Source organism: Mercenaria mercenaria, chromosome 2 (assembly GCF_021730395.1).
Source record: "Mercenaria mercenaria strain notata chromosome 2, MADL_Memer_1, whole genome shotgun sequence".
NCBI lineage: Eukaryota > Metazoa > Mollusca > Bivalvia > Venerida > Veneridae > Mercenaria > Mercenaria mercenaria.
Window position 1 is genome coordinate 54,820,951 of NC_069362.1, and position 11,972 is coordinate 54,832,922.

General features: G+C 37.1%; 1 protein-coding gene across 1 annotated transcript; it reads right to left on the minus strand.

Annotated features, from left to right (window-relative positions):
* Nucleotides 1-8,198: 8,198 nt before the first annotated feature.
* LOC123548143 (zinc finger protein 862-like) lies at nucleotides 8,199-9,374 on the minus strand. The gene has a single exon (XM_053525980.1). It carries the CDS (start codon nucleotides 9,372-9,374, stop codon nucleotides 8,199-8,201), a length of 1,176 nt encoding a protein of 391 aa, XP_053381955.1.
* Between the last annotated feature and the right edge of the window lie 2,598 nt (nucleotides 9,375-11,972).

The following is an 11,972-nucleotide window of genomic DNA, read 5'->3' on the forward strand; positions in this document are numbered from 1 at the left end:
TAATTTTCTCGATTCAAATGATTTTACTTAATGAGAATTTCATAATGTTATTCAGCAAAAAAAATAATGGAACTTTATGTTGTGTGTGTCTTTCTAACGTCACAACAGGTCTGACGTCATGTCTGTTTACGCGCGTCTGTTTCCCGCGCTGAGATTAAAATTGTTGCAAAATGCACATTTCAACGTAATTGAGCATTAAAAGGTGCTAGTGACTATAACTTCAGGTTAAATGAATATTTTTCAAAAATCGATTAGCTTAAGGATGACTACCCGTAACAGGCCTCAATTTCACCAAAAGCGTGCATACAACTTGATAATGTAAGCTTTGAAAATGTCAAACGATAGAAATAAGGTGCATAGGCTACTGACAAATTATATAATGACAGAAGTTCTCAAAAATTTCCTTTAGATTACCTCCCCTGATAATTTTTGTTTTTCATGAGTTATCTCCCCTGAAAAGTAGAAAAAATATTTTTTTCCTACGTGAAATTTTAGATTTCTTTTTTTAAATTGGTATCAGAATAATATAGGCTAATGCAGCTTTCTATCGCAAAATGTTCTCAAATTCAAGCTCAGATTCTCATAATCAAAGAAACTATATATTTCCCATAGGCATCAGTGTTAACTTCAATATACGGATTATCTTCCCAAAAAATGATAAAATTCAAAAAATCTCTCGATGAAACGCTTTTAATTTTGAATGTCTTTAAAATGACCAAATTTCATTTAAATATTACCATCCAGTTACAAGATATGAAATATGGCTAATACACCATGTTATCCTTAAATCGTTCGGTTGTTGCAACCAGAGGGTCGCTTACTTTATTTAAAATTAAATACGTTGGACTGAAGCTTTCAAATATCTTCAAACTGCTTATAGGTTTTATTTACATCGGAATGCTGTACTTTACATTTACAGAATGTTTTAGCTCTATATTGTTTTACTTACAGCTGCTGGCAGCGGAATGTTGCATTTTATGCGTTACAAGCAACGGAATGCTGCGTTATGTGCTTTTGTTGCAGTGGAATGCTGTGGAATGCTGCGTTATGTGCTTTTGTTGCAATGGAATGCTGTGTTACCTGCTTTTGTTGCAGTGGAATGCTGCGTTATGTGCTTTTTTTGCGGCGGAATGCTACGTTATGTGCTTTTGTTGCAGAGGAATGCTGCGGAATGCTGTGTTATCTGTTTTTATTGCGTTATGTGCTTTGTTGCAGCGGAATGCTATGTTATGTGCTTTTGTTGCAGTGGAATGCTGCGTTATGTGCTTTTGTTGCAGTGGAATGCTGCTTTTGTTGCAGTGGAATGCTGCGTTATGTGCTTTTGTTGCAGCGGAATGCTGCGTTACTAGTATGTGCTTTTGTTACAGTGGAATGCTGCGTTATCTGCTTTTGTTGCAGTGGAATGCTGCGGAATGCTGCATTATCTGCTTTTGTTGCAGTGGAATGCTGCGGAATGCTGCATTATCTGCTTTTGTTGCAGTGGAATGCTGCGTTATGTGCTTTTTTTGCAGCGGAATGCTGCGTTATCTGCTTTTGTTGCAGTGGAGTGCTGCGTTATGTGCTTTTGTTGCAGCGGAATGCTGCGTTATCTGCTTTTGTTGCAGTGGAATGCTGCGTTATCTGCTTTTGTTGCAGTGGAATGTAGCGGAATGCTGCATTATCTGCTTTTGTGGCAGTGGAATGCTGCGTTATGTGCTTTTGTTGCAGCGGAATGCTGTGTTATCTGCTTTTGTTGCAGTGGAATACTGCGTTATGTGCTTTTATTGCAGCGGAAAGCTGTGTTATGTGCTTTTGTTGCAGTGGAATGCTGCGTTATTTGTGCGCTTCTTGCAGCGGAATGCTGCGTTATATGCTCTTCTTGTAGCGAATGCTGAGTTATGTACACATCTTGCAGTGGAATGCTGCGTTAGGTTATCTGCAAGTAGCGAAATGTTGTGTTATGTGCTCTTCTTACAGTGGAATGCTTCGTTACGTTATCTGCAAGCAGCGAATGCTGCGTTATGTACACTTCTTGCAGTGGAATGCGGCGTTAGTTTATCTGCAAGTAGCGAAATGTTGTGTTATGTGCTCTTCTTACAGTGGAATGCTTCGTTAGGTTGTTTTCAAGCAGCAAAATGCTGTGTTATGTGCTCTTCTTGCAGTTGAATGTTGCGTTATGTTATCTACAAGCAGCGGAATGCTAGATTATGTTCTCTTCTTGCAGTGGAATTCTGCGTTAGGTTATCTGCAAGCTGTGTTATCTGCAATGCTGCGTTATGTGCTCTTCTTACAGTGGAATGCTGTGTTATGTTATCTAAGAGCAGCGGAATGCTGCGTTATGTTATCTGCAAGCAGCGGAATGCTGCATTATGTGCTCTTTGCAGTGGAATGCTGCGTTAGGTTATCTGCAAGCAGCGGAATGCTGCGTTATGTGCTCTTCTGGCAGCGGAATGATGTGTTATGTGATCTGGAAGCAGCAGAATGCGTCATGTTATCTGCAAGCAGCGGAATGCTTCGTTGTGTTATCTGCAAGCAGCAGAATACTGCGTTATGTGCTCTTCTTGCACTGGAAGGCTGCGTTAGGTAACCGGTATCTGGAAGCAGCGGAATGCTGCGTTATGTGCTGCGTTATGTTATCTGCAAGCAGTGGAATGCTACGTTATGCTATCTGCAAGCAGTGAAATGCTGCGTTATGCTATCTGCAAGCAGTGGAATGCTGCGTTATGTGTTCTTCTTGCAAAGCATAGGAATGCTGCGTTAGGTTATTTGCATGCATACGTTATATGCTTTTCTTGCAAAGCATAGGAATGCTGCGTTAGGTTATTTGCATGCAGCGGAATGCTATGTTATGTCCTTTTCTTGCAGTGGAAGGCTGCGTTAGGTTATCTGAAAGCAGTGGAATGCTGTGTTATGCTATCTGCAAGCAGCGGAATGCTGCGTTTATGTGCTCTGCAAGCAGCAGAATGCTGTGTTATGTGCTCTGCAAGCAGCGAAATGCTGTGTTATGTGCTCTGCAAGCAGCGGAATGCTTTGTTATGTGCTCTGCAAGCAGCGGAATGTTGCGTTATATAATCTGCAAGCAGCGGAATGCTGCATTAAGTAATCTGCAAGCAACGGAATGTTGTGTTATGTGCTCTGCAAGTAGCGGAATTCTGCGTTAATTAATCTGCAAGCAGCGGAATGCTGCGTAAAGTAATCTGCAAGCAGCGAAATGCTGCGTAAAGTAATCTGCAAGCAACGGAATGGTGTGTTATGTGCTCTGCAAGTAGCGGAATTCTGCGTTAATATAATGTATATTTGGCTTCGTCTGTTCTGCAGTCCGTCTATCCGTCAGAGAAAATTTGTAATACATGTATCGCTAAAAGTTTCATTATGATTGGACTAGACTTGCAAACACTACGGACGAAGATGGGCAATAAACACAGCACTAAAACAATAGCTCACTTTAGGCTCAGATGTGCTATAGGTTTGGGTGTGCGACTCCTAATGTTGAATAACATCCCCACACAATTTCTACTTTCGACAGAGTTTGACACTAGGTTATTATGTGACGAGGTCAGATCATAGAAAAAACCTTGGTAACATTCCAGGGTTTCCACTGGGCAGATTTTTTTTCCGCCACTGATTTTTAAAAAAAATATTGCGCGCGGCAGAGGGTCAATAATGTTGAAAGATTTAGGTTTTACAACCCTGAAAAAAAACACAAGTACAAAATGTCCATTGTCTGTAATGTAGTTCAATTATTGAAACGATTTCATGTACTTCAAAAGTACAAAAAGAATATAAAATCAATCAGTTCAGTATTTTTATTTTATTTTCTACATTCAGCAAAGCTACAAATAACTCAACAATCAGATGCATACACATATACATTGATTTATCATGTTAAGATAAGTAGTCAATCAGAGAGGTTGCACTGTAAACAATTTAAATCATTAATTGGAGACAATTTTTATAGGTTATAATGCAGTAATTCGGTCAAAAATGTGCTTTCGTGGTGTATCGAAGGAAGTCCCTGATAAATAGATCATAATTTTCCCATTTTTCGCACATTTGCGCGTAAATCAGGGGCCAAATGGGCATTATTTCACTCGTGGAATGAATTTTACATAAAATAGGACACTTTTCATGCTAATATTCGCATGTTTACGAGTAGTTTACTTGAAAACGAAAGTAGGGTGTTTATTCTGCGGACCGCTTTCTGAAATGCGGCAATATGAGTGTACCTGACTTCAGTTGACTTGCATTTCACTGCATACTATTCAACACCCCTTTTTCTTTTCGTTTTCTTGAAGCAAATGTATGCATATCTTGTGGAAAATAGGTCTACGACGGAGTGAAAATCTAGAAACTGTAACAAAATTGTTCTGAAGTAGCTGAATTTTATATGAAACAAAGAACAATTTCTTTTATTGGTATATAGACTGGCATCAGTCGTTAGAGTCATTAAATGTAAAGCACTTGGACATAAAATCAATCCTCTTTGATAGCACTTTCTAAAAAATTTTTACAATATCTCTAACCTCTGGCTCTAACTGGCATCAGTCGTTAGAGTCATTAAATGTAAAGCACTTGGCCATAAAATCAATCCTCTTTGATAGCACTTTCTAAAAAATTTTTACAATATCTCTAACCTCTGACTCTAACGACTGGACAAATGCGATCTGAGCTAGGCACTTTTCATCCCAGCTATAATAATCACCATCTCAATAGAGATCATTGCAAATGTGTTCATGATGTAACATAACCCTTGAATGACTCCAGTGCCCTGGATCATAGTTCTCCTTAATGACCTTCACAGTCTGTATAGAAGTGCTTGCCAACGTTTTATTTCAGGTGTTAATCAACTTTATACTTTCATAAATGTATTATCTTTAATTTGCAAATTAAGTAGAAATGAGTGTTTAGTATAAAAAAAAAGAGTATCCATAGTTTATTGTCATGTTAAATCATGCTTTAGATGCAGTTACAGTAATTTCCTGTAACTAGTTAATAATAACTGTATGTAGAAAAAAAAATGATTATAACACCAAACAGATATTGATTATCAAAGCTCTGTCCTCGAGATCATAGGACAACAGAAAAAAGAGAAAATTTTAGGTAACAAGAAATTAATGCTATAAATCTTAAGAAATCTTAGAATTAATTACTGACAGCTATGTTATTGAAACACATGAGAATTGGTTGTTTTTGCTAATTTTTACACCGGAAATTCAAAAGCGTTTATAACATTTTACTCGAGGTAAACTGCCTAATTATAAATATCGTTGTATACATATTCAGGTCCTTAGCAGCAGGAAAATTTTCATTGCCATGGCTGCCCGGGTTCAATTCCCGACTGTGGCATCTTGTTTTTCTTGATTGAGCAAATTAAAGATAATTTAGAAACAAAACTCGTATTATGACCGAACTTCAATTTAAAAGAAAAATCATTCGTAGCCAAAATTTGTAGGTCAGTGCCTTAGATGAGAGAAAGTTTATTAATCAAATCACACAATCGGTCGAAACAATAACTGGCAGCCATAATATTTAGTAACTTTCATGATATACTTTTGCACTGTTCACATAATTTCAAGAGAGGCCTCCATAGCCGAATGGTAAAGGTTCCAGACTTCACATGAGATGTTTCAATTCTTCATGCGCATAAACCGCCCGGATGGCTTATATATGGAAGGTCGGCGATTTTAATCTGATGTCTGCCCATGCCTGGAACAATGCCTAGAGATGCCCCTTGGGTCTCTTCCTCTGCTATTAAATGCTGTGGCATGATCAAACTGTGACAGTGTGACTATACCCCAACTACATACCCCGAAAAATACCAAAAACAAAAAATAAAAACTTCAAAAATATCTAATAAAACAAAGTTCAAAAATATCTAATAAAACAATACTGAATTATTGCCTACTTCATCTGTCGAATTCAGAACTTGGTCAAATGTGTCTTTAATTTATACTTAGGAAGTTTGTGCGAGACATTGAAAGAAGGGAGATGTTTAAATAATTATTTTTAAATATATAATCTATTAGATAATCAGGAATTCTTTATGAAAATATACATGTACTATCTATTATTGGTTCTGTAAACAAGAGCTATCCGTAAGACAGCGCGCTCGACTATTCGCCGATTTGACAGTAAAATGAATATATGTCTCTACAAGAGACCTCTATTTTAAGAGGAAGATACACCAAATGGGCATAATTCTGTCAAGAACACAAATTAGAGTTGGTCGGATTGTTACCACACATGCAGATGATGATGGTAAAGATATATTTTGAGTTTCAAGTTATTATCTTATAAAATACCAAAGTTATGTGAAGAAACCAAGTTTGTCAAAAGATTAAAGTATAAAAGGGGCATAATTCTGTCAAAAATACAATTAGAGTTACAGGGAATGTAACCACACATGAGATGATAATTATAAAGAAATATTTTTAATTTCAAGTTACCAAAGATATGTCTATAAACGAAAGTTTCGATAAAATTTAACATGAAAATAATTCCAAGTATAACAACTTTATGATCTTGACCTTGGGTATAATGAGCCCAGGTCCTGCACATACTTTGTTTGTATGCTGGACAATGTTTTTGTGAACTTACAGTAAGATATAAGCAATAGTAACAAAGATATGTCAGAAAAAAAGGTTGCCGAAAAACTTTAACCTTAAAAATAACCTAAGTTTAACACCTTGGTGACCTTGACCTTATGTATAATGGGCCCAGCCCCTGCACCTAATTTGCTTGTATGCTGGACAATGTTTATGTGAACTTACAGTAAGATATAAGGAATAGTAACAAAGATATGACAGAAAAAAACAAAGGTTGCCGAAAAGCTTTAACCTTAAAAATAACCTAAGTTTAACACCTTGGTGACCTTGACCTTATGTATAATGGGCCCAGCCCCTGCACATAATTTGCTTGTATGCTGGACAATGTTTATGTGAAGTTACAGTTAGATATAAGCAATAGTAACAAAGATATGACAGAAAAACAAAGGTTGCTGAAAAACTTTAACCAAGAAAGGTCACGCCAGCGCCGACGCCGAGGCGAGTTGAATAGCCCCCCTATTCTCCGAATAGTGGAGCTAAAAATTCATATTACTAAATATATCTATACTAACTGACCACAGAAGTCTATCTAACGTTTTCAAAAACAGTTCTTATGATATTATGATAAAAACATAAACTCCTGTCATATTGTCCATAACAATGGAAGTAATAAAAAATATTTTGAAGGGTGTAAATGTTAAAAATATTTAATGTAAGGGATTCAGCAACTATAAATGCTTGAGCATACTTCTGCAGGGAATTTACAACATGGTAAAGGCTTTGCTTTCTTTCATTTCTAGAGAAAAATCAAACATCTGGTACAGGTGATTTGAAATAGTTCAATTAATCTTGTTGCCGGTCAGTTTAGGGTGGCTATTGACAGGCGGAACTAATCCCTCTTCATGATATTATATAACCTCAGAATCGCATTTTACCCGTCTGTTGAGATGAGCCTAGAGAGAAAATGTTTTTCTTGGAAAATATTAGTGTCAGTATGATGAAAGAAAAATCTTTATTACAGATAACTTGATCTCAACAGACTTTGTAAGTTGTTGAGATGAGCCTAGAGAGAAAATGTTTTTCTTGGAAAATATTAGTGTCAGTATGAAGAAAGAAAAATCTTTATTACAGATAACTTGATCTCAACAGACTTTGTAAGTTGTTGAGATGAGCCTAGAGAGAAAATGTTTTTCTTGGAAAATATTAGTGTCAGTATGAAGAAAGAAAAATCTTTATTACAGATAACTTGATCTCAACAGACTTTGTAAGTCTAATTGGTATATAGCCTATAAACCAAACAAGTTTACGTTATAGTTGTCTCCCTTCCACAAAAATGTACAAAGCTTAGTTAGCTCCCTTACAAAATGACCATTACACCAAAGCTTATTATATAGCAAAGAAGGGAAACAAATTCAATAATGAAATCTGTATAGACATCAACAAAGTTCAAAAAACAAATAAAATAGTCACTACTTCTGGGTACCTCAGTCCCAAATATATGTATTCTATCATTTCCATGAAAACATGATTTAGACATTGCATCAAAAAAATATATATAGACAAATGCAAAATATGTGAAATATGGCAATTTCATGAATACTTTTACTATCATGTTGATCATGTGTTTTTCCAACAGCATTTGGTAAATGGCAGAATATGAAAAGTTCTAGTAAGTCAGATTCTCCTGCTTTTCATGTTCTTCCATTTACCATATGCAGCTGCAAAATCAAATGAATGCTTTGGACCACCATCAATTTGAAATCTCATCAATAAATAAAAAGATCTTGTATCAAGTCTGTTCCTAAGTTTGGTTTTTATCAAGTTCTGTACACTAAACCCTCTCTCACACTCTACACTCGACACAGGGATGCACAATAGTCTGTAAGCTGCATCAACCACACATTCATACATATCTCTCTTTCTAAGGGCCAACTGACACACACTGTTCGCATCATTTGCCACCCTTGCAAAACATTCTATAACCTCACCCCTGAAGCGCATGTACTCCTCTCGTAAATCTTCCTCACCCAAATGCTGACTCACAGTCCTAATACACTCCTCTAAAACCCCACCCTCTCTCACAAAAACAGACGGATCAAATATACCGCAAAAGCCTCTCAAAATTTTACTGTCACCCACATCTGCAAATCTCTCCTCCAAGTTCACCAACACTCTCTCCCCAAACTGCTCACATGCCCTCTCTGCCTCCACTCTCTGCTTCTCACTATCCTTAATTACATTGCCCTTATACTCACTCTCACCAGAGCTATCAACGCTGTCTGGAACAGCTGCTTTGAAACACATCTTGCCTTGCTTTGACTCAGTCAGCCTCTTGACTTCACCAACAGTGACTTCCAAGCACGAAGAGACACTGGTGAAGTCAATAGAGCTTGATTGGAAAGTCTTGCACAAGATGCCCAATTGCTTCAAAACATCTGCCAGAAAGTGTGATGTGTAAACAAACTTATATGTGGGTATGCTCTTCATAAGACCCGGAGCCTTAGCTCCCTTATCCTCAGCCAACACACTAATGAGGGGACTATAATTCTCACAAATGGCTCTAACACAGCCCTCAAAAATCAGCCACCTGGTGTGAAACACTTGCTTAAAGCGGACACAGTCACTGGATTCTTCCAATATTGCACTTTCCAGACGGGACATGTTCTTGGGAGAATTGTCAAAATATCTATAAATACTTTTAACAAGTTTCTCGAATTTTAGCAAGTATGGCATAGTGTCTGCAGCCTTACCACTGGCAAGGGCCAGACGATGGGCGATACAGTGAGTGCTCAGGAGTGTGGGGACTTCCTGTTTCAGTTGCTGCACTAACCCGCTCTTCTTTCCCGTCATCACAGCTGCGCCATCAGTACTTATTCCTATTAAGTTACTCAGATTGAGTTGCTTTCCTTAACAATTGGTCAGCAGTAGCACCATCTTTAAGTTTGCACACATCTAGTAGAACACTTTTAGGGGAGAAGGATCCAAGAGACTGTTCTAAATATCTCACATATATCAACATATTCTGATCAACAGATACATCAGTACACTCATCCACCATGATACTGAACTTTGAGTACCCTATGTTACTTAAGAATTTATCACAAATTACAGAAACCATGCACTCCTGCATCTCGTGGACACTCGTACTGTGCTCGTAAGTGGTATACTTGTCTACCTTGAGGGACTTCAGTCTGGAACATCCCTGTCAAAAATTTACCTATTAACTCTGCTTATAGAGTTAAAGCGGCCAAACACATCAGCTGATATTTGCAAATATTCTACTGAAAATGTGTCTATGTTTCAATTTATTTGGTTACTGCATATAAGCAAATGCAAACTAGTAAAAGTAATTCCCTAGCAAGACAAAATTCAAAACATAAAAAAGAATAGCTGACTTTTTTCTCTGTCGTACCCTCATGGCCACTGATTATACCATCAAGAATGAGGTTTCAAGAGTGATAGATCTAACACTTTAATTTTTAACAATTTTTTTATTGGTTCACAGTGTCACCCTGAAATAATAAGTAAAAATGATGTAGGCTACCTGGTCAATACAGCGGACATTGAAGTCAGAAATCAACATGTTTGGAAGGTTGTGGTCAGACATGAAGAACAGGTTCTTCATTGCAGCAGTAATGGCAGATTTAGACTTAGAGAGATGGATCTCGGCTGATTTCTAGTAGTCCTTACCAGCCTGAATGATCTGGAGGGCAACATAATGACTATTCTTCCCTGTAAAAAAATGAAGAAAATTTCAATTTACAGTATTGGAAGTAGTTTCATACAAGTACACAATTATTCTAGACCAAAATTTATAATGTCGTAGGTCTGGGCAGATTTACCAACGAAGTTCATAGAATGTTCTGATATAATCATATTTAATACATTATTTAATAGATTCTATACCAGAACATTCTGTGAACTTTGTTAGATCCGTGTAAATAACAAATGTTTCACAGCAGGAAAACAGTTTAATAAAATAATTCAAACTATGCGGTAGTCAACATAAATCGACGTTCAGATTGTTTAATATTTGTGACATGAAAATTATAAGGACCAAAATACTGGATGATAAATCACAAAACACAGTTATGTAGAAAATTCGTAATTTTGGATATTATTTGATAACTTTAAACAAATCAATGAGGAATCGAGTCCCCTTCCGAAAAATAAGTTTTATTTGAATTTATGGCCAAGTCGTTACAAAATCGGTATTTAAACTTGAGACATTTAAATCGGCAGCTTAATTGTTTCAAATATACTCTGGCCAGTGCAAAAGTGCATTGCGTCACTCACTCCGCGTGTATACGTTTTCCTTTTTCAATACATTACACCCATTTACAAATGAATTTGTCACATTCGCTGCCTTGCATACTGAACAGTACATTGATCTAGTGTTAGGATCATACGTTAACCATGACCTATTGTATTTCCACTCCTCGCGAAATTTTCTACTGGAAAGTACCGAGGTCTCGGACACACGTTGTCTGAACTTGGCTCACGGTCTTTGACTGACTCACGAAATTCAACATTTGACACAATCTCTTCAGTAATATCCGTACATATATCGTTAACAGTTTTCTGTTGAGAACAATTCAAGAAATCCGAAATTTCCGCATTTTTATTCCAGACGTAGGTGTATTTTCAGCTTTTCGTTTCCGACCCATTTTGGACAACAATTTATTGAACTTTTCTGTACGAAAGTGAATGACAGAATGACCCAAGTACATCGCAAAATTATTTAGTTGGCCATAATCTTGTAATTTAAATTGATAATAAGTCATAGTTATGATTATGGTTCTTTGAAGGAATCATCACAAAGCTGCATTTTATTCAGTCTGCTTTGATGTGGTGCTACGAAATAAGAAACAATATTTTATCCATAACCAAACTTACTTAATTACATTTGTATTCAATTATCAGAGTTTAACAAACAAGTAATTAACCCTTGCTTTAGTAATCTCAGTTACATTTGAAATGCAGGACGTACTTTCACGGGCAAGACTTCTTAAAGGCACGTGGTACAGCATCAATAAGGATTTTCCTGCAGAGATCGCCAACGCCCGTAAATCTCTATGGCCAACCTATAAAATCATCAGATCACAAAACCAAAATAGCAGAGTAGTACTTGCGTACCCGGCTAAAATCATAAAGGATGGAAAAATAACCTTGGATAGATTTCCCGACTGGGATACTGTCATGTTTACAGTACGAAATGTAAACATGAATACAGCTAACAGCGTCAATAGCCCGAGGCCGCGTAGTTATACACTCGCTAACAATTGTGACAGTGGCAGTGTAAACAAAGTTAACCACGCCTCCAGCTCTGGTGTGTCTCCGAGCCAAACCGTTAGCCGCCGTGAATCTAGATCATCGCAACAAAATTCACTGACAAGCCGACGGGAATTTAGCCGACGGGTACCAAGTTCGCCACAGCCTCGACGATTA